The sequence below is a fragment of the Vulpes lagopus genome, chromosome 5 (genome assembly GCF_018345385.1).
Source record: "Vulpes lagopus strain Blue_001 chromosome 5, ASM1834538v1, whole genome shotgun sequence".
In the NCBI taxonomy this organism is placed as follows: Eukaryota; Metazoa; Chordata; class Mammalia; order Carnivora; family Canidae; genus Vulpes; species Vulpes lagopus.
This window is the reverse complement of record NC_054828.1, coordinates 39,548,456-39,575,504: the sequence shown is the minus strand read 5'-3', so window position 1 is coordinate 39,575,504 and position 27,049 is coordinate 39,548,456. Positions and strand designations below refer to the sequence as shown.

At 44.6% G+C, this 27,049-nt stretch overlaps 1 protein-coding gene across 3 annotated transcripts in view; it reads right to left on the bottom strand.

The window, feature by feature from the left end:
• Positions 1-27,049, bottom strand: part of SPTBN1 (spectrin beta, non-erythrocytic 1) — a 197,967-nt gene that overhangs the window by 7,525 nt on the left and 163,393 nt on the right. For 2 of the 3 annotated variants that reach the window (XM_041754507.1, XM_041754508.1), the window contains 15 exons: positions 23,646-23,792; positions 22,528-22,791; positions 20,523-20,747; positions 20,009-20,098; positions 19,570-19,851; positions 18,569-18,699; positions 17,169-17,373; positions 16,344-16,718; positions 11,834-12,078; positions 10,581-10,719; positions 9,753-9,837; positions 7,556-7,752; positions 6,368-6,480; positions 5,652-5,715; positions 1,004-1,242 (listed from right to left, as the gene is read on the bottom strand). In XM_041754507.1, the coding sequence (XP_041610441.1) occupies positions 1,004-1,242; positions 5,652-5,715; positions 6,368-6,480; positions 7,556-7,752; positions 9,753-9,837; positions 10,581-10,719; positions 11,834-12,078; positions 16,344-16,718; positions 17,169-17,373; positions 18,569-18,699; positions 19,570-19,851; positions 20,009-20,098; positions 20,523-20,747; positions 22,528-22,791; positions 23,646-23,792 (2,801 nt within the window). Of the gene's footprint in view, positions 1-1,003; positions 1,243-3,301; positions 5,716-6,367; positions 6,481-7,555; positions 7,753-9,752; positions 9,838-10,580; positions 10,720-11,833; positions 12,079-16,343; positions 16,719-17,168; positions 17,374-18,568; positions 18,700-19,569; positions 19,852-20,008; positions 20,099-20,522; positions 20,748-22,527; positions 22,792-23,645; positions 23,793-27,049 lie in introns of those variants that run through there. The other variant, XM_041754509.1, reaches the window with a different exon arrangement.

The window sequence follows — 27,049 nt, the reverse complement described above, 5'->3', positions numbered from 1 at the left end:
TCCAGGGCTGCTTCTCTGAGTTTTGGGAAAAACATGGTGCCCTCTTCTATTACTTAAAGATACTCTTGGCTCTGATGGGAAAGACTTGTTGCGGGGGGGGTCAGTCCTCTTTGCTGCATTACCCTCTTGCGGTAATGCTGTACAGGGCAGGCTCCTCATTTGAAACATGCCTGTCCTGCAACAGCTAGCCCTTGCACCTCGGTTTTAGTCCTGATGAGGCTTGGCAACCCGATGGGGAGGCAGATCCAGGGCCATTAGCACTTGCAGTACCTCGGGATCAATCAGAAAAAAAGACAGCCCTCCCCCCATGACAAGGCAAACTGTCATGGTAGGCTGATTTTATCAGAAGACATTTTACTGCCACCTACCTATATATTAAAACATAAATTTATGTTGTACTCAACTTAGATGGGATTTCCTGGTCTAATATACAACCTGTACAACTGCACATGCTGGTCCCAGGCAGAACAGTTGACTGGTTAAGCACGCTTTGGAATAAGACACGGATTGCACCTAGGCTATGCCATACACTAGGTTTCTAAAGGGTGAGCTTTTGTAACCACATAAGGCCTCCGTTTCCTCATCTGTAAAATTGAGGTAATAACAGTAGGGCTTATTGGAAAATAGTGAATATAAACACAGGGAGATAAGGCTGGGAAAATGAAAGTGTCTTAAAAAATAAAAAATCCCTCAAGGAAGAACACTTCACTTTAGGGAAATTCCCCTACCTCTACGTAGCCTGTTTCTTCTCAGGAAGAAGTACCAAGGCCCCCTTTTGCTATTCCCATCCAGGTTTAATTAACCTTAAAAAAGCACTCTCCTCCCACTTACCAATGTCATTCCCAAGGAAAAAAGTGACGCATACCCAGGAAGCTGAGAACAAATGGATTTCACAAGTGCACACTCCCCCCTTTCAACTCGTAAGCGGGTGCTTCGACCTTGACCTTGACCGGGCAGGCGGGCTGGCTTCCCACCTCGCTGCCTCAGCCTTCGCTGCCGTTACCTGCTTGAGGCTTTCTTGTTGTGAGCCTCCCACTCGTGCTTCCGATTCAGGAAGCCTTCCATCTGGGCCGAAGGGGTCTCCTGGGTTCTGGCCGGCAAGGTGGCAGCACTCTGGGCCGGGAGGGCAGTCTTGGCTTTGCGGTCCGAGGTCGGGGAGGGGATGGGGCTGGACTCCTTTGAACTTGTTCTCTGTTCCGCGGCGCCGTTGACCATTTCACCTGTGTCCACCGTTTCTGCCATCTATAGGGACAGTGGAGAGGCCATTCAGCAAACCCCGTGAGCCACAGGGGTGACCACATACGCTCTGACTCGCACACGTGGCTGTGTATAAATGCCTGGCACAGATCGAGGCAGTACAGTAAAACCATTGCAACATCCCACAAAGCCAGCTGGACACCAAGGACATTAGAAGGTGGGAAGGGATTAATGCCCGCCCGCTTATGGGGAAATGAGAAAAGCGAAATGCCAGTATGAGTTTTACTGCACTCTGTTCCTCGGATCAATCCATTTTCTCTAATGTAACTCAGATCATTTCCTCTTATGGTTACTTTAAAACAAAAGGACAACAGTAACAATCACACATATTAAATATGAGAGAGTGGACGTTATACAGCAGCCACCTTACAACCAAGGACGCCACCAGAAGAGCTGGAAGTTTAAAGCGAAAGGGCATTCACAAACAGATCGATAGACAACTCTATCAGAACTACACAGCATTCCCCCAGAGTAAGACAAGGAAAGACCTCCGGTTTCTGAAAATGCTCTCTGGCTCTCCTCCCCCTCCCCTCAACACATCGTCATAAACACATGCAGAAATTAGGACGACAGTCATGCATTTCACATCTACCATCCCAGTTAGACTTTGGAACTTAAGAGCTGGAAGGAAATGAGGCAAGTCAACAAACATCACTTTAACCACATCTGCCGGAGTTGTATCGTGAGTGGGTTGTAGTTTGTGTTAAAGGAGCTGGAAAAGCCAATCACAGTCACTCAACACCACACGGCTATTTACCCCCAAACACAGACAGAACCAGGGCCTTCCCCATCACGTGTTGGTTGATCACGGTGCCTTGCTGCACTGAGACGAGAAAGCCCAGACACAGCCAGGCTTCCCGCGGCTCTGACCGTCAGGCTGGAGACGTCTTCGGGAGCTGTTCCTTCCCAAGCTCATTTATATTGTGACCCTCAGGGTTTTTCGGCTTTGGAAATGCAGTAGGGTCTCGGTTCATTATCGCTTTCAGCCTGTATACCATCAACTGTGTACCATGAACTGGCGCGGCCCCGGCTGGTAACCCAGGGCGCGGGATTAGCAAGTTACTAAAGCTGGGTGTGGCTGACGCTTTAGTGGGTTACAGACAACCTGCACCCCTCGTACACGGACAAACATGGAGGTGTCAATGGCAACGCTCATTAGATAACGTCCCCCACCACTGCTGCCCAGAACCAAAATGACAAGTTAGCAGCAACAACTTCAACAGGAGAAACGGGAGAATGACCACCACTGCTTCAACACTCAGATATGTCAACTCTCAGGAACGGGATCACTCCTTTAGGCCTGCTCTACGTGGCTGGGTGGAGTCTCGAGTGTCTACTCCGTCTATCCAAAACTGTCACCGTCAGCATTAAGGTTGAGGGTGAGACCAGAGGCGTTGCAATTTAAGGGCATTTTTGATTGAAACCCTTGACCCACATAGCAATGTGGAAGGCATGGGGGAGGGGGTGAACATGTGAACATCCTGGCCTCTGTGTTAAATGACACCATGGAGACGTGGGCTTATGCGCAACTGGCTATTTTAGTATTTCTCTTTCCTTTCATTTTTAAAGGAGAGATGTGGAGGGGAAATAACCACTAAACCCCCCCCCCAAAAAAAAAACAAACAAAAAAACAAAACAAAAAAAAAACCCCAAAAATCCTGAGTCCAAAGAAAGTGAGTGGATTTTAAAGTTGACACATCTGTTCTAGTGTGGAATTTCAGGAAACTTCTGGTTTCACACTTCCTGGAAGTGTGAAGTTTGGTCTGAAAGGCCTGTGCCAGATGTGAGTCTAGGGAGACATAGGGTTAGTGTGTATAGAAATCAGGTTAAGAAAAAATTAGTGCTGCAGCTGTGGCTAGAAAACTGCTAGTGACAGCAGTGACCTGGGGGGGCGGCATTTGCTGAGAAAAAGCTAACATTTATAGCACTTGGTCAGACTTCAAGGTAGGCAAAGGCCAGGGAAGCCTCTTCTAGGGGGGAAATTCTGCAGCAAAAATTTTTTTCTTCAGAGTTAGAAGGAAAGAGAAAACCCCAAACCAGTATGCAGAGATAATTAATGTTTATGCAAATGAATCACTAAACCAAGAAAACAAGGAAAATAAAAGGAACAAAATGAATTTTAATGGACATGTGCTTAAGCATGCCAACAGACAACACACCACTAGAGACAAACATCAAAAGCAAATCATAGTGCTATGACCGTACATGTGAATCTCCCCCCAGCCCCCACCCCATGTTGCTTCTCTTTAGCGATTAGTCCAGAGTGCTTTAGTGGCCAGGTACACCTGAGATCTTTAAATCAGGAGGTGAACACGAATGCAACGTGACAACTAGTAGCACAAGAAACACCTGATTGGTTTTCTAAGTGCATGAAGCAACACTATTTCAAGTTCATTAACTTGAGTCTCTGCATCACAACTCAAAAGAATGAAAAGGCTTGTCTTCTTCCAATCCAATTATAATAAAAAACTTGTCCTGGCAAGCTACAATTTAAAAATCTAGATAAAAATAGGCATGAGAACAAATGCCAAAAACATCATAGCACTTTTTCTGTGTGCTTATGTGTTTGGTGAGGTTTTTTGTTTTGTTTTGTTTTGTTTTTTGGTCTTCTGAATACAAAAAGCAGAAAACTGGGTATCATTCCAGATGATAAAAAATTTAAACATATATATATGGAAACTTCACATATATACATATAGATCAATAACACAGAATCTGGAGCCAGAAACACATGTGAGGGCTCCCTAATGACCAAAAGATAAAGCAGTAGTTTTTTTCTAACATGAATTTTGGTGTGTTTTAAGGCAGAGACCCAATAATGGTGCACACTACCCCCAGAACATAAGAAGCTTGGCATCTATCTATATACCCATCTACAGTCGCAAGTAGATAGATATGTACATAGAAATAAGGAAAAACAAACAAGATGCTATATGATGTTATCCTGACAAAAGAAAAAAAAAAGACATGCATCATGAAATGAAAAGACAAATCAGACTTAACTCATGGAAAACACATATCAAAACAGGTTTATGATTCCACTAACATCTAAATATGGCAAATGAGCAAGTGACTGTCTCACAAGGCTTGGGTGTAGTATGGATTTGGTTTGTTCTGTCTGTATCAGTACCAGGAAATCACCTCTTTCATATGCTTTTATTCCTAAGGAACAGAATTTCTGTTAAAACATTTTCAATCCCTGCTGGTGGTCTGATAAATGCCATCCTAAAAAACTTACTGGAGAACTCCATAAAAAGTCGTAAGAAAATGATAAATAAATGAGAAGATCCATTCGAGACATACAACGGAGTTTTCTGTCTACACAGACACTAAAATTACTTCTGAAGCCAGGTGGCATCCAATGGCTCCTAGGGGTGGTCCACCAAGTGCATCATTCAAGTAATCAGGGTGAACTAGAATGGCTTTTGTTCCATTTGTTTGAAAAATTTAAACACAGTTTGACACCCTGAAGTCATCAACTGAATGGAGAGGCCTGAAAGTCTGGTAGGCAGACTTCCAAAGCATGCTGAGAATTGCTGCCACCTGCCATGCTGTGCTCACAGTGACCAAGACAAAGGTGGTGGCAGGGTCAACAGGCACTTCACTCCTGAGGCTGGCTGCATTACTTGCTGCAAGTAAGCTTAGAGTTTCTCAATTCAGGTCTTGGCAGAGAAAAATGAGAGGAACTCATTTGGAAAAAGGAATAAATAATTCAAGGGTCTCAAAATTTCAGATTCTACGCCTAAAATTAATAGAGTTTCCCAAGTAGCTCCAACTCCACCCTCCCTCCTCTATTTTCAATAAACAAATGCATCCTTCATGGAATGTGACACAGCTGACTTAAGGTTTTAATCTTAGTACTGAGTCTCTCCTCCCTTATACCCCAGTCCTCCTAGTTACTATTAAACTATGGCAGGTTAATGACATCTGTATAGGCGGCTATGTGTAGCGCAGTATCGCACCTTGTTAGTATAACTAGATGTGTCATACCTTTCAGATTCTAGTTTTCTTCTTCAGTTTGCTGTAATTTCATTTAATTTCAATTACTCATGTAAGGCTTTCGCTGTAAAATCTTAATAAAGTAAAAAGCTCACAATAAATAAACAAAAAATAAGTATGTTGCTTTAAGGCAACTGAGCATCCATCAGTTAAAAGACTCAAATAAACATGAATTAAATGCAAACAAATATGAAACCAAGGAAGCCTATGAATTAAGGAAAATTTTAACACTGTGGGGTGAAGTGGAAGCCAAAAGGTCAAACCAACAGGATTTGGAAAGAGTGGTTCTTGACAAATGGTAGTGAACTTCACAGTCCAGACCACGGCTGGTCACTGGCTGTCCGTCTGCTATTAAAGTTTTTGTAGTTTTGGTAGGTTTGAGAGCGGTAACTAACCCGTGGAGATCCCTGTTCAGCCGGCAAACCGTTCTGGGAAACTTGCTCTCCTTTTGAAGTATCCCTGTTAGGTAAAGTGGGGAAAGAGGACAGAGGAGGGAAGGGGAACGGGAAGGGGAGGAACGGAAAGAGAAAAACAGAGAGAATGAGGGAGAACAATATCACTCAATTTTATTACAGATTTCCTCTCAGAAACACATGTGCAACCCCCCTTACACCATGTAATTTCTTTTTAAGAACTTCCCAAGTGTTCCAAACCAACTCTAGGTAGAGAGTAAGACCACAGGCATGCCCTTTCCCCCAATCCAGGCGGCATTCAGGGTTGGCATGGGGCTCTCACCACAACACGATAATTTGCTTTTCAGAAATAGACCATGATTTCTGTTCTTTCAGTGAAGAACTTTCAAAAAGCATCATCACATAACCACTGGCCTGAAATCCAGGTGGTTCACAGGGAAATTCCGAGTGAGTGTGTGCATGTGCATGCGTGTGCAAGCAGTGGAATGGGAGCTGTCTACCTCCCGCTTCTGCCACCTACACACCAGTGTGACAGCGGACAAGTCCATATTCTCCAGTGTTATCTGGGGTAACCATAGATTCTAAATGCTTTACAGAATTAACAAGATGTGCGTGTGGTGAGCTTAACAAAGATGCTCCCTGAAGCTCACTTGCAAGTGAAGCTCAGATTTGAGCAGTGCAGGTGGCCTGTGACTCACCACTGCTGCTGGGACTCAGTATCCTCAGAAGCTTTCGTGCTCGGCTCGGGAGAGGGCGGCCGCCTCTTCCTCTCCTCTTCCTCTTGCTGTCTGCGCACTTCCAATAACTCCAACTGAGGGAGAACGTGATAATGTTCTGCAGAGCCCCAAACTTGGACTCTCTCACAGAAAGGGTACTAGAGGAATCCAGAAAACCCTCTGGTCTCAGGTGTCTATGTGAGATCACACGGGACACCCAGCAGGTTGGCACTGGGATCATGGGAACTGCAGCTATAACCTCAAATTACAGGAAACAGACCCCAGTGACGACACAAGTCTATTCCATGGGTTTGTGCATCGCCTGGAACATTGGGCTTAATTTCTAAATAAACGATGCAGCTCTCAACTTAGCTCAGGGAGAAGATACCCAAGCATGAGGCTCTCCATTGGATTTTCCATCAGAGCTCAGACAAACACCACTGAGAGGGTTCTTATGCTGCAGTAGGCATCTGTGTTTAGCCCAAAGTCAAATAACATGCACAAAAAGCCACAGAGTAGTAACTGAAACTAAGCCATTTTATAAGCAGTAGGTATGCACTAAAAATATTCTGCTTAACACAAAAGTATGCAAATATGTTTTAAATCCCAGAACTGTAGAAATTGGAAAGAACTCCATTTTTGTACATCATAAAGAATCAGCTTTCTACCAGAAGTGCAAGTGTCATGGGAAACACCAGTGAGCAAGCCTTATCCTAAAAGGTTTAATTTAATGGTGGCAGAGGAAATGATTCAGAGTGGGGAGAATTTTTAATAGTCTAAGAGTCAGCTACTACTTGATAGAAATTCTAATTCTGAAAAATCTGAATTAAACTATATGGCTAAGCTCCCCCATAAACCAAAGCTTCTCTGAGATCTAAGAGGGAAAGCAGACCAAAAGAGAAAAGTGAACTCCAATAAATCAAAATCAATTCCCACGCAGGCAGCTATTATAAAAGTGATCACAAATCTCAGTACTCAGGAAGCAAGTGAGTGAACAGTAGCCCTGGAAGCCTCCCCAGGTTCTGTACCAAGAGAATAACCAATTTCAGGTAGGTCCTCACTGCTTCTAAAAACAGGGCAATAATATGAACTCTCTGGTCTAGGAGGTGAATAGAAGCTGCCCAGGAGAACCAAAAGGCAGAGCACTCCCAGCAGCCAGCAGCCACTCACCGTTGTCAGCCTCTCCAGGGCGGAGAACCTCTCGTCCCAGGTGGCTGCAGATTTTTCAAAAGCCTCGTGGCGCTTGATGAGCTTCTCCACCTCGTCCACACTCTGGCCTATTTCTCGGCTGGATAGGTATGGCTCCTGCCCGAGCAGCCAGGCCTCAGCCACACTGGCGTCCCGTGAGAACTGGTGGACCTCCAAAACTGCACAGGGTACCAAGAGTGAGAGCGGGCCAGCAGGGTGCTGGCGAGGTGGGGGGGGGACACGGCGCTGCCCTCTGGTGGCAGCTGCCCGCACAGCCAGTCTACAGCCTAGATCAGTGCAGCCCAGCGGATGTGCGATACGGGCTACAAAGTCAACTTTAACGTTTCTAGTAGCCACGCAGAAAATAAACAGGTGAAACTTGAAAATAGGTGAAATTAAAAAGTATATTTTAGAAAACCTGATAGAGCAAATGATTGTTTGAACATGTAAGTGATATAAAAAAAAAAAAAACAGACAGAACTTCTTTTCCTTATGTCTTTGGAACCTGATATACGTTTTATATAGAGAGCACACCTCAATTGGGACCAGCCACATTTCAAGTGCTCAAGAGCCGCATGTGGACAGGGGCTACCGCAGTGGACAGCGCAGGCCTGGAAGGTATGCTCTACTCACCCAGCCCTACTTCAGTGACCGGAGCCTCAGACCCCGAGGGAATTCAATTCACACACCACCAGACCACGCTGATGAAGCAGGCATTCACCAACCCCCCTTCCTAAGGTGGTAGCTGTAGGTTTTATTTTGGGGGCTGAGAGGGAGGAAAGGATACAGGGAGCACTCTAAAAGTGGGGACAATATGGACTGAGGCTTCTGCTTTCTTCGTTCTGTTCCTCCACATGTGAGTAAACACAGTAGGACACGCACTGCGGTTAAGGGAGGGGTAGGTCAGAACTGGGCTTTGCATCGTGGCCACGTGGTAATGCTTGGGGCTATATGGGCGAGAAATGGACTGTGGGCAGCATCGGCATCCAGGAGCTGCTAGCTGCCTCTCTTCAGCAGTCTGGCAGCCCTCAACAAGGCCACAAGGAGAAGATGCCGCTGCTGCACCAGGGGCTCATCTCCTCATCACATATGCCAGCATACAACCTCATGCCTAGTTCACAGTGAGGAGTAATACAGGCTTTGCTGAAGTCAACGTGCCCTGGAAATTCTCAAAATTTATAGACCAAATCCTATTCAAAGAATGGTCAAGAGCGGGATTTCTTTTTCAAAAGAGGATTGTAGCCCAAAAGGGTGAGGTGCCTTCATCTGACATTTTACAAACCTTTTAGAAAAAAACCCCCCAGATTTTGTTTCTAGTGAGCACCCCTGGTCTCTGAGAATGGGCTTCTATTATACTAGCAGAGCCTAGGGCCCCACACAGAGAATGGCAAAATATAGTAAATGCTTATATATATAAAAAATATATAAATATATATATATAAAATAAAAAATAAATATATAAAAATATATATATAAAAAAAAAGAAAAAAAAGAAAAAAAATATATATATAAAAATAAAAAATAAAAAAAATATATAAAAAGCTATATAAAATGCTTAAGCTGGGCTACCTTCAGTGTTCGTACCTATTATTAAATGCTATTTCCAATACTGCAAGGTACAAACTCTCTGGTGCCTCATATATTCTTTATAAAATCAGATTAAAATTAGAATCTCCTCAGAGGGTCCCCTGGGGACTAAATACAGAAAAACATATGCAACACTTAGAATGATGCCCAGTTCACTGTAAAACTTTTAGAGTTGGTAGCTTTTATTAAGTTACCAACCTTCTATGAAGAGCACCAGATATAAGAACTAACCAGGCCAACTTTCTACCTTCTTGACTGTAGTAATACTTCCTCTTAAAGATAGCTAGAGGAGAGGACTTCAAGCTGGAATGTCCCAGAGAGATACCGAATTATCATTCCCATGCTATTCCTGAGGAACACCCAAATCCCCCTTACAACAATGAGCTCAATCATGGGATAAAAATAATGAATATGCCACAGGGAACTACTTAAAAATACTTAGTATGAAATGGTGAAACAGGGCATTAGGAAAGAAGCATTTAGGACTCCAAAAATCATTACGTGATAATATATCAAATCATAGCAGGAAACTAAACTTGCATGTGGCCAAAGGACACCCAAAAAAGAACGAGAAGATTAAGCAGGTCCTTACTCAGTCTTAACCATTCCCATCGGTCTTCCCATTTGTCAATCATTTCTTTTCTCTTTTCCGTCAACTGCAGTAACTTTTCCTTGATCTGTGAGAAAAGGAGGAAAACAGGGACATCTTAACAGACTGTACACGTCCTCTTAGCATTCTCCTTAGTGGACCACTTTGCAGAAGAAAAACACATTTTCTGCAGAGACCACTACTAAAAGAGGGAATCCCTAAGGACTACTCAGTCTATTTATGTACTGGAGAGAAAAACATGGCAACAGGCCTTCCAGAGGGGCTGAGAAGCAGCCTAGGCACCACCCAAAGCTGCTGAGCCCCCTCCAGATTCAGGGGCTCCACACAGCGATCACACTCAGGAGAGATGCATGGTGAGAGAGGGGCAAAGCCTTGGCCTCTCTGAGAGAACACCCTATCCCTTCAAGGGCACCACATGCTGACTCATCATTTATCCCTTTATCACCATCCTCCTAACTTGAATTAACAACCCTCCACTAACAGCAAACTGATCTAGGGCACATGTGACAGGAAAGGGATGAGTACTGACGGAGGAGGTGACAAAGGATGGCACTTCTGCCTGGGGCCTGCAGAAACTATATTCTGTGCCAGACTCATCGGCTCTGGGCCAGAGTGATCCCATGTAACTATTCCACACACAGGAGAGGAGCAAAGAATTTCAAAATATGTGTGAGCATGCACGTATATGAATACGGGTTTCTCACGTATGTGTCCACATATACACATACGTACATACTGACAAAACAAAGTCATCTTCCATCTTCAGACCGCTGCATTCACCCCAGGGTCTGAAGCAAAGAGCCGTCCTACCTCCTCAGACGCATAGTGCTTTCTCGCCAGCAGGGATTTCCCAAGTTCAATGCAGGTTGTGAAACTGTCATTACGAGCATCGATTTCAGCTTTGATGCCTTGGTGATTATTCATTAATAGTTCAACAGATGATACATCCCTAAAATTAGATAAATAATACCTCTTTCAGGAGATCAAGCTTTCCAGATCAACGTGTAGGTTTCAAAACACGTAATTAATTTGAAAGAAACTATTCAACAGCATAGTATGTCTTTCAGGTCTGATTCACAGTCTGGGCTCATCCACTAGAGTGGATGCGTAATGACAGTCTAATTCAGGACCAGCAATGCAACCTAAGGCGATATGAAGCTTCTCTCGTTTGCGTGTGTGCGGGTGTCCACATGCATTCATTTGAGGAATTCAAAATGGTTGCTACGCAGGTGCCAGAAAAACCACTGGATTTCTGTTCACAATTTTGTACCTCAGGAGTTAGTGCCAAAAGTTCAGGACATGTGTGTCCCAAAGAGCAGCTGATAACTCCTCCTTATCCAGGCACAAAGAGGCACACAGAGCCGGAACCAGCCTGGAAATCAATGACTGTTAATGCCGTTAGAACTTTTCAGGGATCAAAACCTAAAAGTACTGACCTGGGAAATACAACTGCTTTTTATATATACAGTAATAAAAGATTTCTTCTCTATAGCGGGGGTTGGAGCTGGCAGGGGTGGACTGGAGGTTGTGCATGTGCCTGCCTGTTCGTCCTTTAGCTGCTCTCCACTACCTTACAGCAAACGTGGCCAAAGAGAAGATGTGGAACAAATATTAAATAATTGTCTCAAGGCACCATTTAAGCAGATGGTGAGGATGAGATACCTTTAGAAATGCATGTGAAAAGGGACAGAGTGTTTTTTAATCTCAGACACAGAAAAGCCACCTCATTCCAGTGAAGAGAGCTAGTCACACCCAAGGTATGTGACTACTTGAAGCATGAGGCTCAGAGAAAGGGCAGGAGGGCAGAAGTTAGGGTGGAGCATGGGGGTGGTGGCTGGGGGGTAGGAGAGAGGGTTGGATAACACTGTGTTCTGGTTCCCTGGTAACTGTGGGCTGAGACAAAGGAAGCAATTAACGCTGCTCCCAAATCCCTCACCACCTCTACTCTGGCCCCGAAGCTCTTGGGAGATGCCCCTGGTTCTCTCTAGAAGATCCCTCTAACAATTACCCGGGGTCAGCAAAGCTGGATCTCCTCTCACCCACCAGGAGGCCAGGAGGGTTACCTTGGCTTCTCCTGGGCTTCGATCTGCCGGATGACATCCTCCATCCACAGCATGAGGTCTCGCACCATGCTGAAGAAGCGGAACTTGTCCCCTGTGTCCACCAGCCGCACCCTGCGGCCCTCACAGGCATCCAGCAGGGCTTTCCAGGCTTCCAGGACCTCGTTCTCCCGCTTCTGGATGTCATCAGCCTTGTCACCCGCATAGGCTGCCTGGAGACGGGCTGCGTCCTCCTGTAGCTGCCTCACCTGCAAAGCCGCGGGGGGAGACAAGTCAGATCAGATGGGTGGGCCTTCTCTCCATTGCCCCACTGCTCCCTTCACGCACACCACACGCTGTTTTGCACTAATGAGGGCACTGAGTCAAAATGGAGCCCCTACACCCCAAGAAGCTCACAATTTCATTGGGGAGATCCACCCTGAAAAAACCCAAGTTTACCAGAAATGTACTGAACTGCATTACTGAGTTCAGTGTAAATGATAAGACAAACGATATGCTACAGGAATGCAGGCAGGAGACTTGAGTGAGGTGTCCTGGAGGCAGCCTGGGATATAAAGATGGTACAGAAAGCACAGGGGACATATGCAGACACATTTAAAAATCAACACGTAACATGCTCCTACAAGGTACAGACAGGTTTTGTTTTTGTTTTTGTTTTTTTTTAAATCATGAACAAGGAACAGCCATGAAGAATTTACTCTGAAAACAAGTTTTCCATTGTTATGTGCTATTGCTGTAAGAGCTCTCACATGGGCCAGTTCAAATTGAAAAAACAAACAAACAAACAAAAAATACAAAAAAAATACTACAAAAAAAAAAAAAAAAAAAGAAAAACAAAAACACATCTAACATAGCTCGAAAAAAACCTGACTGACATCCAAGAAGGTGACATTTTCACTAGCCAAATTTCAATAAAAACTTTGCAGAACAGGAAATGCAAATGGGTCTTAGGAAAAGATGCTCCATGGAGATACTGTAGTTTGTCATCTATTAGTTGGCAAAAATTCAAGTCTGATGATGTATCTGCCAGTGAGTAGATTTTAAATTTGACTGCGGACAGGACAATGAGCTACAGCTCCTGTAGAAGGCATGGGCAGCATGCATCAAAATTACAAATGTAGGTACCTTTTGGTTTTATGATTCCATTTTGGGGAATTTATCCTACGTATAGTTATACACATTTAGGAAATGAAATACACATTATTTACTGCAGCAGTGTCTGTAAAGGCAGAAAACTGATAATAAATGTCCATCGGTGAGAATCTGGTTACATTAATAACGATGGCACATTCATGCAAGAGGCTCTTCTGTAGTCATGAAAAAGAATGAGGAAGGGCTCTACATACTCATGTAGAGTGTTCCAGGATGATGGCTCTGTAGAAAAAAAGGAAAGTGTAGACAGTGTGCCTAATATCTACTTTCTGAACAATAAAGGGGGAAAAACAAGGACTGGCTTTCACCTTTTTTGGAGGGGGAATGGAAGGGAGATAGGCCTTTATAAGGGAAAGTCATAACTGTGGCTATTTTGTATTTTTAGACTTCTTCCTCTTATATATATTACTAGTGCCATACTGTATGCAACATCTAATAAAACACATATACAAGAGAATGTACACTTAATCTTCATTTACTGAGGTTGTGTGATTAAAGTCCACAGACAAGTGTCATCCCAGACTACAGGAGCCTTTAGAGGTCTGGGAGGGGAGTATGCAGATAGTTAACACCTGGGGGATATACGTGGGGAGAAAGGGGTAAGGATGGACAACACTGGCATTTTCAGGGAGGTGGATGTTGACCCTGACCACACAAAAGGACTTTAGGTGGAGGCACATAAGGAAAACAAATTCCTCTAAGAGATGCAAAGAATCAATGGGGTTTGTTTTCTGTGAGGATGTGATTTCCACATCTTCACTTCTAGAAATCTTCTATGATTATGGCTTAGGTATAATTCAAATTACCATAGGAAATTCTTAGGAAATAATTTGAAAAATGAATTTCCTATATGATAAACCAAATCTTTTACCAACAATTAAAAAAAAAAAATCAAACAAAAAACCAAAATCCTTTCCCGTGCCTCTGGTTTTTAATTTGTTCTCAAAACAAAACAAAAAAACAAAACAAAACAAAAAACAAAACAAAAACAAAAAAGCCCCAACCAACCAACCAAAAACATGGTGGAGGAGGGATCACAAAAGTCCCTCACACAAATGAACTAGTGCTCTGAGAAGTCACTGAAGACCACTACTGGGTACAAATGTCCTGTGGCTCCCATGCAGAGTGGAGACTAGGCTGGCACAGGAGTTAAATGACCAAAAAGGACATACCACTAGCTTCTGGGAGCCTGTACCAAGGGCCTCCCTCTATTCTAATTCTGTTACAAGGAAGGGATCGCTGGGTGGCTCAGCAGTTTAGCACCTGCCTACAGCCCAGAGCATGATCCTGGAGTTCTGGGATCGGGCTCCCTGCATGGAGCCTGCTTCTCCCTCTGCCTGTGTCTCTGCCTCTCTCTCTCTGTGACTCTCATGAATAAATAAAATCTTAAAAATAAATTTTTACAAGGAATCTGGACTGGGTCTGTATTTGCAAAAGGGGCATGCATACTTCTAAAGCTGTAAATGGCCTCATCCAGCAGGTACAGTGAGGCAGACTCTTAAAAGACTCAAGGGAGTGCATGGACTCCTGCCCTCCCTCACCCTCAGCAATCTGAGTCTTACAAGGTGAAGGGTTTTAATGAAGAAAAAAAGAGATCAAAACTCTATCATCTGTAGAGTCTCTGGAAGTTCTAAAACTAAGTGATTGTTCACAGGTGCAGAGGGAAGACCTCCTGCCAGTAAGCTGTGTTCTAGCTCTGCCTCTAGGCATTCCCAAAGTTCCACCCAGCTTTTTTTTTTCTATGTAATAACAGTTAGAGAACACTTAGAGAGTTCTTACTGGAATATATATTTTGCAAACAACATCTCAATCCTCAAAGCATTAGGGAACGGAAACGAAGATAAATTAAACTTGCAGTGATCCAGAAGAATAGGCCACAATTCAAACTGGGGTTTGCCCCTCTCCAGGGGCCTTGCTCCAGGCACAGGTGAGAATGTAACCACATGGTACCCCAGGACCTTATATACAATGAAAGCCCCTGAACACGAAGCTGAGGAGCTTCTGAATACGGCAAGTTGTCACAGAGCTGGGGAGTCCACGAGCTCTGAAGGGAAGATCAGAAATCCTTATGATACATGGTGGACCTTCTAAACTCTGCTTCATGCAGACCCTCAGCCACTCCATGCATCTCTTTTTAAATATGCTTTCCATACCTTCTACCTCCTTGGTGGAAGAGCTGAAGCCATTTAATCTGCAGGGAAGGACCCCTGGGTGGCTCAGTGGTTGAGCGTGCCTGCCTTCGGCCCAGGGCATGATCCTGGAGTCCCAAGTCCTCCATGGAGCCTGCTTCTCTCTGCCTATGTCTCTGCCTCTCTCTCTCTGTGTCTCTCATGAATAAATAAAATTTTAAAAACATTTGCAGGGAGCACCGACTGTGACCTGTTTCTAGAAGCAGCAAATTCAGGGTAGGGGAGAAGACAATGGTGGCAAAGGTGGTTCCCTCCAGAGAACAAACCCCAAAGCACACTGGAGATTGTAAGGCTGGTGGCGTTGGATCAGGATCAGCCCACAGTCAAATCTGGGCCACGTGTTTTCAGAAATAAAGTTTTACTGTTATACAGCCAAGCTCCTTCATTTCGTATCGTCTAGGGCCGCCTATGCTATATTGGCAGAGCTGAGAATTTGCAACAGGGACCATATGTCCCACAAAGCTGAAGACATTTACCATCTGTACCTCTACAGAAAAAGTTTGCTGATCCCTGCCCTACATTATCAACACATTCGTGACAGGAACAAAACTCCTAGGGTTCTCAGGGCTGGCATTGTCCCTAGGACCATGAATTTTAGAGGAGAAAAAAACACAGCTGATTTCTCATCTAAAAGTCCTCTAAGACTAAATAAGAAACTACACAGAGATTAGGGAGTGATTATACGACACGTTCTCACTGCTGTGCTATTATCACTGTCAAGCATCTTTTAAAGAAAGTCTCTGAAAGCCATTTCAGAGTGGGGGAGTGGGGAGACCAGGTGTATTAAAACATTAGACTCCTGTTTTCCCTCTTTCCCAACATATAACTTAGATCCTGGTGGATGGAAAATAATAAGGTATTATTGTGCAAATGATTCTGGGTGAATGAATATGCTAACATAACACAAATTCTTGTTAGAAGAGGTCTGTAACTTGCAAATGGTTGCATGTGCGCCTGGTTTAATTGTGGAGATGGTCATTTAATGATGTCTGTGCATGTGGTGCACTGTGAACTTCACAGACTTGAGTTCTCCCAGATGGAGCATTTTCACAATGTATGTGTTTAATTTGAGTACTTCTTGGAAACACGTTTTGAGGAGCCAAGGAATGGAGAGAGATGCTCAGAGATGCAGAAAGACGCTCCCCACGACCCTGGGCAGCTCCCTGACCCACCTGAGTGCCCAGAGCCTGGATGTCATGCTCGAATGTAGTGTGCATTCTCTGCAAGGTCTCCACTGTGTTCTGATCTCTCCCAAGCTCCTCAGGCAGTTTCTTGTGTTTGTCCTGTATGCGCCCAAAGATCTCCTTGGCATCGTGGTAAAACTTGTGCAGTTCATAGGAGGCAGCGAGAATCTGTGTTCTTGTGTCAATGAGCTCTAGGAGGTCAGCCCAGGCTTCGTTGAGCCCATCCTTCCACTCAGCAATGGTGGCGGCATCTGAATGTCCAGAGTTGATGAGTTCATCTGCCATGTGATTGACTGTGTCCACGCGCTCTTGCCCAATGTTCCCTGTGTCTCGGGCAAATTCCCGGAATCGTTCTTGTAACATCTGAAATGGTGATGAACATTAAAAAACAAAACAAAACAAAACAAAACAAAAAACAAAACCAGTGAGACTACTGTGAACATTTTCTTTTTTCTTTTTTTTTTTTTTTAACATTTTATTTCTTAATCACATGAACATCCTTTGGAAAGAAACAAGTAATATGCATGACTTAACAGGTCTTAGCTCTAAAAACTCAATCAGGTTTCCTTCTTGCTCACTGCAGCAGAGCAAGGCCCTGGCTCCATCTCCTTTCACTACTGGAGAAAAGGGCACAGAGAGGTTGAACAAGCTAAGTCAAAGTTGCCTGGTGATAAAAGAGCTGAGCTGAAACTAAACCCTGTGACCCGTGACGAGAGTCCAAGGTGTCTGATGTGCTCACAGATAAGGAGTCCAGCGGCCGCCCATGCCCAGTGCACGTTGCACAGCCGCGTCTGCTCTGCCCAGGGTACTTGCCGTGACGTGCTCGTAGTCCTGCCCCAGCTCGTGCGACCCTGCGACCACCTCCCTCTCGGCGATCCACTGCTCCAGGTCATCCACCTCCCGGTTGAGCTGGAAGAGCCTGTGCCTCTCATCCAGCTTGCCTCTCCGCTCCTCAGCAAGGTCCTTCAGGCCGGCGTACAGCTTGTCCACTTTGGACTGCCGCATGCTGATGCGCTCACTGGAACAGGGGGTGGGGGGAGGGGCGGCAAGAAAATGACCTTCAATGTCAAATTTTTTTCAGTGAGAAAACAAATGAGGTGGAAATGCCAAAAAAGCATGTTACATAAAATTTCTCGAAGGAAACTTCTGGTTCACCTATTTAGCCTAAAAGATAAAACTCTGAAATCTGACCTTGAGTAATTTAGAGCCAACATGTAAACAAAACACAATAACTAAGGCTGAAGGCCATCCTGACTGTGATGATAGAGGCAGGGAGGAGAAACCCTAACTCTCTGCACTGCTGGCTCTGTAAGTCAGGATTTCTTCTGACGTTAAAAATTAATGCAAAACCCAAGAGCCATCTTCCATTCTTAAGAATCATGTGACCCAAGGGATGGATGATACTCCTGTCTGGCACACACCTCCCCCTTCTCTGGGGTGCATGCTCCTGGCCGCTCCTGTCAGGTAGGTCCTGAGAGTGACTTTCTTGTAACAGGAAATCAAAGAGACAAGGACTTCTTGATGCTCCACGCGAGAGACTAGGAAGGCCACTTTTCTGGGAATCCTATCATGAATACATGAAGATCCCCTTTCACCAACACAGCCACTGACTGGTATCTTCAACTTGCTTTGGGTGATGCACAAAGCCGATTCTTTTCCTTTCTGAGTTATAAAAGGCAGTTACATAGCAAGCCTAAAATGACTGCCATTAAAATTAGTATGTGAGCGTGGTATAAAGTAGGGAACTACCACACACCCTTCTTTTTATTCCCAAGGTGCTTGAAGGACTTGATAATGTGAGGAAGTGTTACCATCTAACTCTTTGTGGGAGCCCTATTATTTTACAGGTCTGTGTATCCTTGTCTACTATTCTTCCTAAAAGTAATCACTTAACTAAACTGGATGACTTTCAACCCAAAGGTAGGTTTTGATAACCTGTATCTGTGCAGGTCAATCTATACTTCTGACTTGTGATACCAATCATTTTTCAAGAGGAGATATTTAACCCACAAGGACAATTTCCTAATGTTAACAGTTCACCCTTTCCATTCAGCACAGGCCTACTGGGTCTATTTGAAAGATGCTTTCCAAAGATCTAGATCACCAGTTATCCAAGATGGACACTGCCATTTCCATCTGCATTGGGTCAGGGTAGAAGACCCTCACTGGGAGGAACCGACAGGCCAGTCTCGTCTTGACACAACAGGACTCACCTTTCAGGATGACTGTCAGCCACCAGGGCCCGGCTGGTCTTAGAGAGCTGATGCACTGTCTCTGCGTAGTCCTCCACGGCTTGCTCCAGAATCTGGTGCTTCTTTAACATGGAGACGGCACTCTGCTCATCCTGCAAAGAGGGAGAAGGTCACAACCACCATCGTCCCCTCTGGCCCAATACCACACTCAAGTAGGACCAGCTGACTGCATGATGCGTAGGAAGAAAAATCATCAGTAAGAACAAAAGCACAAGTGTGGTATGCAGGCAGTGCAACACTGAAGCCTTTCAGGAGTGTCAACATGGACCAGACTGTGGGACGCCCCATGAAAGACGAACACAAGGATCATCCGGAGTGAGTGGGGAGACCTCTCTGAGGTATAGGATAAAGCCTACAAAACCAAGCGTATTCTGACTGGCTGAGACTCCTCACCATCTCACCCACATGTAGGTAGGTGAGAGCATTCTGGAACCCTACAAATTTTTATACTATCTCAAAAGCATCTTGTAAAGTTTAAATAACTCTACCAACTAAAGAGAACAAAAAAGACTCTGGTAAATATCCATAAAAAAAAAAAAAAAAGGATAAAATAAACCTAGTCTTTTTTTTTTTTTTTAAGATTTTATTTATTCATGAGAGACAAAGAGAGAAAGAGAGAGGCAGAGACACAGGCAGAGGGAGAAGCAGGCTCATAGGAGCCTGACGTGATATTCGATCCCAGGACTCCAGAATCACGCCCTGGGCTGAAGGCAGGTGCTGAGCCACCCAGGGATCCCCAAGATAAACCTAGTCTTAATGACACACCAGGGCTCACATAAGAAGATTCTGTATCAAGGGGAAACACCAGATTTCAGTCACCTTCATGCAGCACAGTGTCCTCTGTGACACTCAAAGGCAACGATGAGACGTTTCACAAAGACACAGCTACCAGCAGAAAACAGAAAAGCACCTCCGAGCCCAAGTCTGAGGTTCCCTGGGGCAGGATTAGAAACCTCTCTCACCTTGGCCTTCTCCTCAGACATCATGTACAGCTCTTGCTCACTCATCCACGCCTCAGCCTCAGCCGCATCGAAGTAGTACTGCTGGGCCCTGTGCGCCTCCTCAAGCCGCCTGTGGCGCTTCTCTGTCTCCTCGATGAGGAGGCCCCACAGCTCCTTGAGGTCAGCAAGCCTCCGCCGGATGGCCTCAGCATTGAGGCTGCTGCTGTCGGTGACAATGTTCTGGCTCCTCTCAAAGATGTCATCAATGCGAGGCTGGTGTCCCTGGATCTCCTTCTGGAGGGTCTGTGGGAGTGGGGAACACACAAATAAGGCTTGCTGGGCCCCGACAGAAGGCTGCTCTGTGAGTGCCAAGGGGAAACAGTGAACCTTCACTGTTCTCTGCCCTGTAACTTGGAGCAAATATTTATCAGACTGAGCTAGCCCAAGCAGAAACACTTACCTGATTTTTCTTTATTAACAGCTGCACAGTCTGGAGGTTGTGGCCATGATCCGTGGAAGTCGCCAAAGGCATCCTCTCTCCAACCCACAACTGGAAAGAATTGCAAATACAGGTGATTAGGACTTCTCAAAAAGAACAAATACTTGATGTCAACTCGTGCAACAGAGGATCGGCAGGAAGGCCAGCCTGAGAGAGAAGGTGTGCACAATCCCATTACAAGGGCTAGTCTTTCAGACCCTATTTCATCCTCACTGCTAGACTCGCTGGGAGTCCTCATGCCTAATTTATTTTTAAAACTACTATTCTAGAGGCATTAAAACCATAGCACATCTTTAGGAAATCAAAGAAAACAATGGAGTTGCATTTTGTGTCAATACATGAAAGCATGGGCTTCGATAGTCCAGCTCACCAATGCAGCCCAAAGTGAGCCTAACAAGAAATGAGAACACGGCTTAAGGCAGGTCAGGTGAGGAGGCTTAAGGAAAAGCCCCTTGTGTGGTGAAGGTCTACTTACAATCTCGTCCTCCACATCCCTGTTGAACTGATGGATCTCTTTGGAGGCCAGCAGGTTATGCTTTCTTTCGCTTAAGGGCTCCAGCAGTTCCATGAACTTGGTCTGCACGGTGAGGCGCTTGCTATCCACCTCGTCAGTGCTCTTCCCCTCCTGACTCAGGGCCTGGGCCTGGCTCTGGAGCTCCTCGATCTCCTTCTTCCGCACCTCCATTTGGTTCTCCAGCATCTGAAGGCAGAAAAGAGACCAGGTGGCACACCAGAGACAAGGAAGACACACACAGTTCTATAAAATGTTTGTTTTGGGAACTGGCCAAAATGGAAGATTGAACATAAATTTATATAATGGAGAGTCTAAGAAAGGATTCTTAACATCTATCAAACTATCAATTATTCCCTTTCCAGGATTTTTTTTTTTTAAGTAGGCTCTACACCCAGAGTGATATCTAACATACGGCTTGAACTCACGACCCTGAGGTCAAGAGTCGGATGCTTCACCGACTCTGCCACCCCGGTGCCCCTACTTTCCACTGTATTTAAACCCGAACAATATTCAAGTTTGTCCAGGAGCTTAGATGGCAAATGACAAGAAAAACACAAGATTAATTATGGGGAAAGGACAGTCTTCAGCTGCTGGTTCACAAGCCATAACGATGTTGGAAACCCATGTAATCGTCAGGAAAAAGTAACGTCTCAAGGTTCCAGTTCTTTTAGGCTAAAAGGATAGCTAGTGTTACTGTCTTCTCTCAATTTCTTCAATCGGAAGGGTGATTTTCTTTTTTTAATACTAGATCACGAGATGAAAACACGCTAATTGCTTATTTACAAAAGGAGAATGAAAGCAGTGGGGTCTCTCAGGAAACGTCACACGCAGATGGCTGTGAGACGAGGGGGCTGCATCTGGGAACAAATGGATTCCTTTACTGGGCGAGGAAGTAAACAGCCTCAAGGACAGAGCACCCATAACGAAACTCCCTAACGCATGGTAACGTAGCCAAGAAACCGCATCACTCAGGAAAAGGAAGGGTGGGTATCACTCTGAAGAAACAGGCCTCAGCACTGGGCAAAGACACTGCCACGGTGACTGGTTCCAAGCAGGACCGTGGCGCCGGGGCCTGGGCCAGGGAGCCACACATGATTCTGACACCAACCTGCTTTCTCAGCTTCACTAAAGCTGTTTTCTAGAAATTTTAAGTAAGTTCATTTGCCTTTAGAATACTACCATGTCCCCAAATAAGTGAGCAAATAACTTCCTTTTATTGCATCAGGAAGCTCCGGGAGACACAAAGCCTCAGGGCTGATCTGGTCAAGACTTTCCTGCATGAGGCTTGTCCTGCCCAACCCCTGAGATAGCTGGCCTCATGCCAGGAGAGTGGACCCAGGAGGGTCCACTGAGTCTGCCCTGGTTCCTACAAGGACAAGAACTTTCCTGTTGTTCTCATCTAAAAAGTACCCTGATGTGGGGACACCCGGCAGTTGGCTATGTGTCTGCCTCTGGCTCGGGTCATGGTCCTGGGGTCCTGCAATTGAGTCTGCATCGGGCTCCCTCCTCAGCAGGCAGTCTCATTCTTCATTCTCCCTCTGCCGGTACCTCTCCCCACCCCTTACTCATGCTTGCTCTCTCAAATAAATAAAATCTTACAAAAAAAAAAAAAATACCCTAACCAACTAAGGTAACAAATATTTACTGGATATTATACAGCAAGTATGGAAATAGAATTACTTTCTCTTGTGTAAACTGCAGAACTGACTGAAATGAGTATTTTCTCAACTATTAAATGGTGATATTATCTGTCAACTGAGATGATGACACCCAATACTTCTACAATACTATGCCTTTCCAGCTGATTCTAGAAATGGGCCATGATGCTATCAGGACACTCTGCTGGGTTAAAGCCCCTTCACACAGAAGACAGGTGGTTGACGACATCGTGTGCAAGTTAAGACTGTAAAGACGATGTCAATAAAACAGAAACAGGCCCGAGTATGTGGTTGCCTCATCCACTTGCCTGTTGCTTTTTAAGCAGGATGTTGACGCTGGTAAGGTCTTTGCCATAGTCATCAGACTGAATCTGACTCTCCAGGCCATGCAGCCATTTGTCCAGATCTGCACAGCTCTGGGTGAAAAGTTCAGCCTTGTTTGCATCAAAGAGCCTCTGGGCCTTGGTCTGGGTGGTGGATTCAAGGACTTCCCACATGTTATGTAAACCAGTGAGTTTCTCCTTCACCACAGCTTCCGTCTCGGGCTTTTCTGAAATGAGCTGCATTCCTTCCTGGAAAACATAAATAAATACAGTTTGCTAGGGAACAAAGGTCACTATGAAAAACCACCCTAAAAAAAAAAAAAGACAAAGAAAAACCACCCTAAAATATTTAATCTGTGGTCTACCTATTCAATCCAACACACAGCCTTTCCATGTAAGGTTACTGCTTAATAAATGGACAAGGGCCTAGTCTATGGACACTACATGGCTCTCAGAGAGGACAGCAAGAAGTGACCACTGCATGATCAAACAGTTTCAACGGGGGCAGCAGGAAGTGCTAAAGACTTCGGATTTCCTCCCCTCTACTCGGCCCCCAAAGACTGTGACACGTTAATTTAACCATTAGAGTATGAAACAATATAAAAAGCCTGAGGAAGAGAAGAGGGGGGTGGGGAACTTCATTTTCACGTTCAGTATGACGCACACAATCTCCCTGTGCAAAAATGATACATTTTAAGTTATGATAGTGCCTGGTCACACTAGAAAAATGGGAAAATGTAAAATACATAGTATTTCTAAATTCTGTGCAAATCATCAGTCTCTCATAGTCCAGGACACGTGATGAATCAAAATAGTAGGGACTTGGTCCAGGGGGCCCGCAGCCCATCATCTGCAGCAGGTGAGAAACAAAAGAAACCGAACAGCCAGTACCCACTAAAAAGCTAATCAAGCGTTTTGTACCACACCTGGCTGGGTTTCTGCTTTTCTCCCTTCTAGTGGGTACAAGTAAGAGGGACTGCTCCTGGCTGTGTTACTTCTGTATAGGATGCAAAAATGCAAGAGAATGTGCTAAAGAGAGGAATTCACTTCCATGTTGTGGCCACACCAAAGAAACACGAGTCTCATCAAACATTTTAATTCACCTTCTCAATTTTGTCAAGCCATTCTTTGTTGGATGCAAGTTCTGCCATAAATGCTTGATGTTTTAACCATTTACTGTGTAGATTTCTGGCTTCATCATAAGACATGTCCTGGGCGGTAAGCATCTTTTCATTGATCCAGAGAGAGAGCTAGGAAAAACAAAAATCAGAAAGGTTTCAGAGATTGTGATCACAGACATCAGCCGTTTTTCTGCCTGGAAAGAGTTGTGTTATGTTGTACTATGCATACTGCACGTTTCCATGTCAACAGACAACCAAATATTTACTTTACGACTCTGACCTGTCATGACTGGTTAACTCCATTGTACGTGAGATGTACCTGAGCCTGGCTCCGAAGTATGTATCTAAAGTTAAATCCAGGAGTACAAAAGCTCTCTGAGCCAGCTTTCAAAGTGCTTGGCACGCGTAACCAGCCTTCCCCTCAAAGGCCTGTGTTTAAAATTCTGCCCTAACCAGTCCAAGTCACAATCTTCTTTCTCTTCCAAATACTCGTGCCAGCTATTCCATGTTAATCATGATTAACTGCCTTTTACTCTATTCGGTAATCTTTTTACTCTTTTTAGTTTTCTATTATATATGAAAAAGACCAAACACAGAACCCTCACTCTTTTATTCCTCCCCTTCCCTTCACAGTGTATCTATGGGAATGCCAAAAAGCATAAATAACTTGCTCACTGTAGGAGTAAGGCAACAATGATGCCCTCTTTAAAGTTTCCTTCAAAGTTTGAGTCACCTTCACCTCTTTTTCTATAGCCTCTATTTTTGTAAAGAGTCTTCCATTCAGGCCACGAACACTCCTCAGGACTTGATTTTGAGACCCAACATGTCTCTTTGGATCTAAATTCTGCAAGACTCACAAAGCCTGCCAGCTGCTGACAGATCTGAGAAGGGAGTTCTCTCGTGAGGCCGAGGGTGGGAGTCAGCCCAGCCGCAGGCCCTGGACACACTTCCCTTGCTGGCTTTCATCCCAATTTGCTCGGCTCCTTACTGCCTATAGCTGGCTGTGCCAGGTTCTAATTCCTACCCCCATACACAGTGCTAACTAACCCAGGAAGAGCTTTTTGTTTGCCTTAAGAGAAAGATACACAAAGGAATGTAGGACCAGCCCAGAATCAAAGGTCTTCAGAGACCATGTCCCTTCTGTGTGACCATAAGAAGCCCACGTCTTATACAACAAATTTGCACCCTAAGCCCTTCATGGTCCACTCTGCAGTGTTGAGAAATGGCAAGAAAAACGAAAAGAACCCTCACAGGACCAACATCTCCAAGGCCACTCACTCACACTCAGGGCTGCTGCTGGGTAAGGCTTCCCCATAAATTTGTTTAAACAACAGAAAGTCTGTTCTTTGAAAAGGATGTCAAGGAGGGTAATGCCGGTCACGGGAGCCCCCCTGGCTCTGAATGTGGGCAAATTCCCAGGCACCATCTCTACCTTTCTCAGCATATGCATCCACCACACGGGGGTGGGGGTGGGGTACAAAGCAAAAGGTGGGGAGATTTTTGTTGTCATTCTTTACTGAGCTGAAAAACCAGTAAATCTCATACAGCCCTTTGTAAGCTAGGCCCATAGATTGGTTACACAATAGAGACACTAAATTTCCTACTTTAAAAGAATTACCTTTTTTCCCCAGTTATCTGGGTAGCTAAAATCTGAATTACTATGGCCATTCATTCAGTCCAAGGGGGAAAGAGGTTAAAAGGGAACCAAATGGTAAAACTTCCCGTCTTCCACATGCACACAGATTAAACACAATAGAAGGCATTTATCCAAAGTGCAAAGGACATTCACATATTTTTGCTATTCATAACCACCTACCCAGAGAGATTAAAAAAAAAAAAAAAAGAGCTACATAAAAATCAGAGGCTTATAAACAAATCTGCTCTTTGCTGAACACATCATCCTACAGATAAAGCATCACGCAATACAGCACAATGAAATGGATCTATGGAACTTGCTAGTTCATCAGCCCTTCATCAGCATTCTGCAATCAGAACTACCATTATTATTTGTGGGCATTTACAAAGGTCATTTAAGAATATACTCATTCTCTGCAAAAAAGAACACTGCGCAGATTGGAGAAGGATTGGAAAAATGCTTTGATCACTGAATCAAGCTCAAAGTAACAGAACTTGCTACCCCTTGTAACACAAGTCTAGTTATACTGCCTTCTCCCCACCCCCAAAAAAAACCCCCACACAAACCACACCTTCAGTTTCCGTATACAGTTTCCCTATGATGTGAGGAAATAAAACAGAAAAGCAGTAACTCCTAAATCACTTTTCAGGAATTCACGTTGAAATAACCACTACAAAAACTGATGTGCTTTACGTCCCCACCCACAACTGGGAATAGGGGGGGGCCCTGCAGTAAATTTCCCCATCCGGTGGTCTTTGGAGGTGGCAACAAAGGCAGATCTCACAACCTGTGCTTGCTCTGGCCAAGGCACTCACTGAGAAGGTTCCCTAGACTTTGGACAATACCTATAGCCAGCAATGGTAGTAAATCTGATCTCTGGGTACTGTGGAAGTTTCTAGCAACTTAATAGGTATTTTTAAAATGCAAAGCTGTTTCATACAGACACTCCGTTCTCCAAGATCCTAGCTTAAAAGGTACTTTTTAATTTTTCAAAGAAAGAGTGTGAGGGCAGGGGCACAGGGCAACAGAGAGAGAATCTTAAGTAGGCACCATGCCCAGTGACCCTGAAATCATGACCTGACTGAAATTGAGAGCTGGACATTTAAACAAGGGTATGTATTTTAACAAGGCTGAATGATGCAGAGTTCACAGCCAAAGAATCCTGGAACCACCTCTTTGCTTGCACTTCTATACCAAGGTTTTGGAGCCCTCAAACCTCATCTAAATTCCGTCACTACACAGAGACTGTACATGCTCATGTGAGAGACGGCAACTCCAGCCGATCCTACGGTTGTACTAACTTTTAATGAAGCTTAAGGACAAAAAGGCTAAACCAGGAAGATTTGGCAGAGCAGTCTCAAGGAGACCTGCATGTCATTCCTGGGACGTAGCAGCCCAGCCAAAACATTTCTGCACACTGTAAGGGACAATCACAGGATGGAGGCCTCCAGGCACGCCCAACAGTCACTGGTGTATGTCAAGGCGGGAACTCCATATAGCCAAGGGTGCTAATTTGGAACAAGTATTAACAAAGATCTAATGACCTAGTAAGACCATTTCTTGTGATCCCACTGGGAAGGATGATCATTTTATCCACTTAGTTTCCCCACACGTTTTTACTTATGAATCCACACATATGTAATGGCAAACAGAGGGAAACTTCAATGGGGTTTCTCTCAAGGGTTCTTCTTCTTATCTCATCTCCTGCTCATTTTCTGGCTTTTCCCCAAAAAGTCCAAGTTGAGGTCCA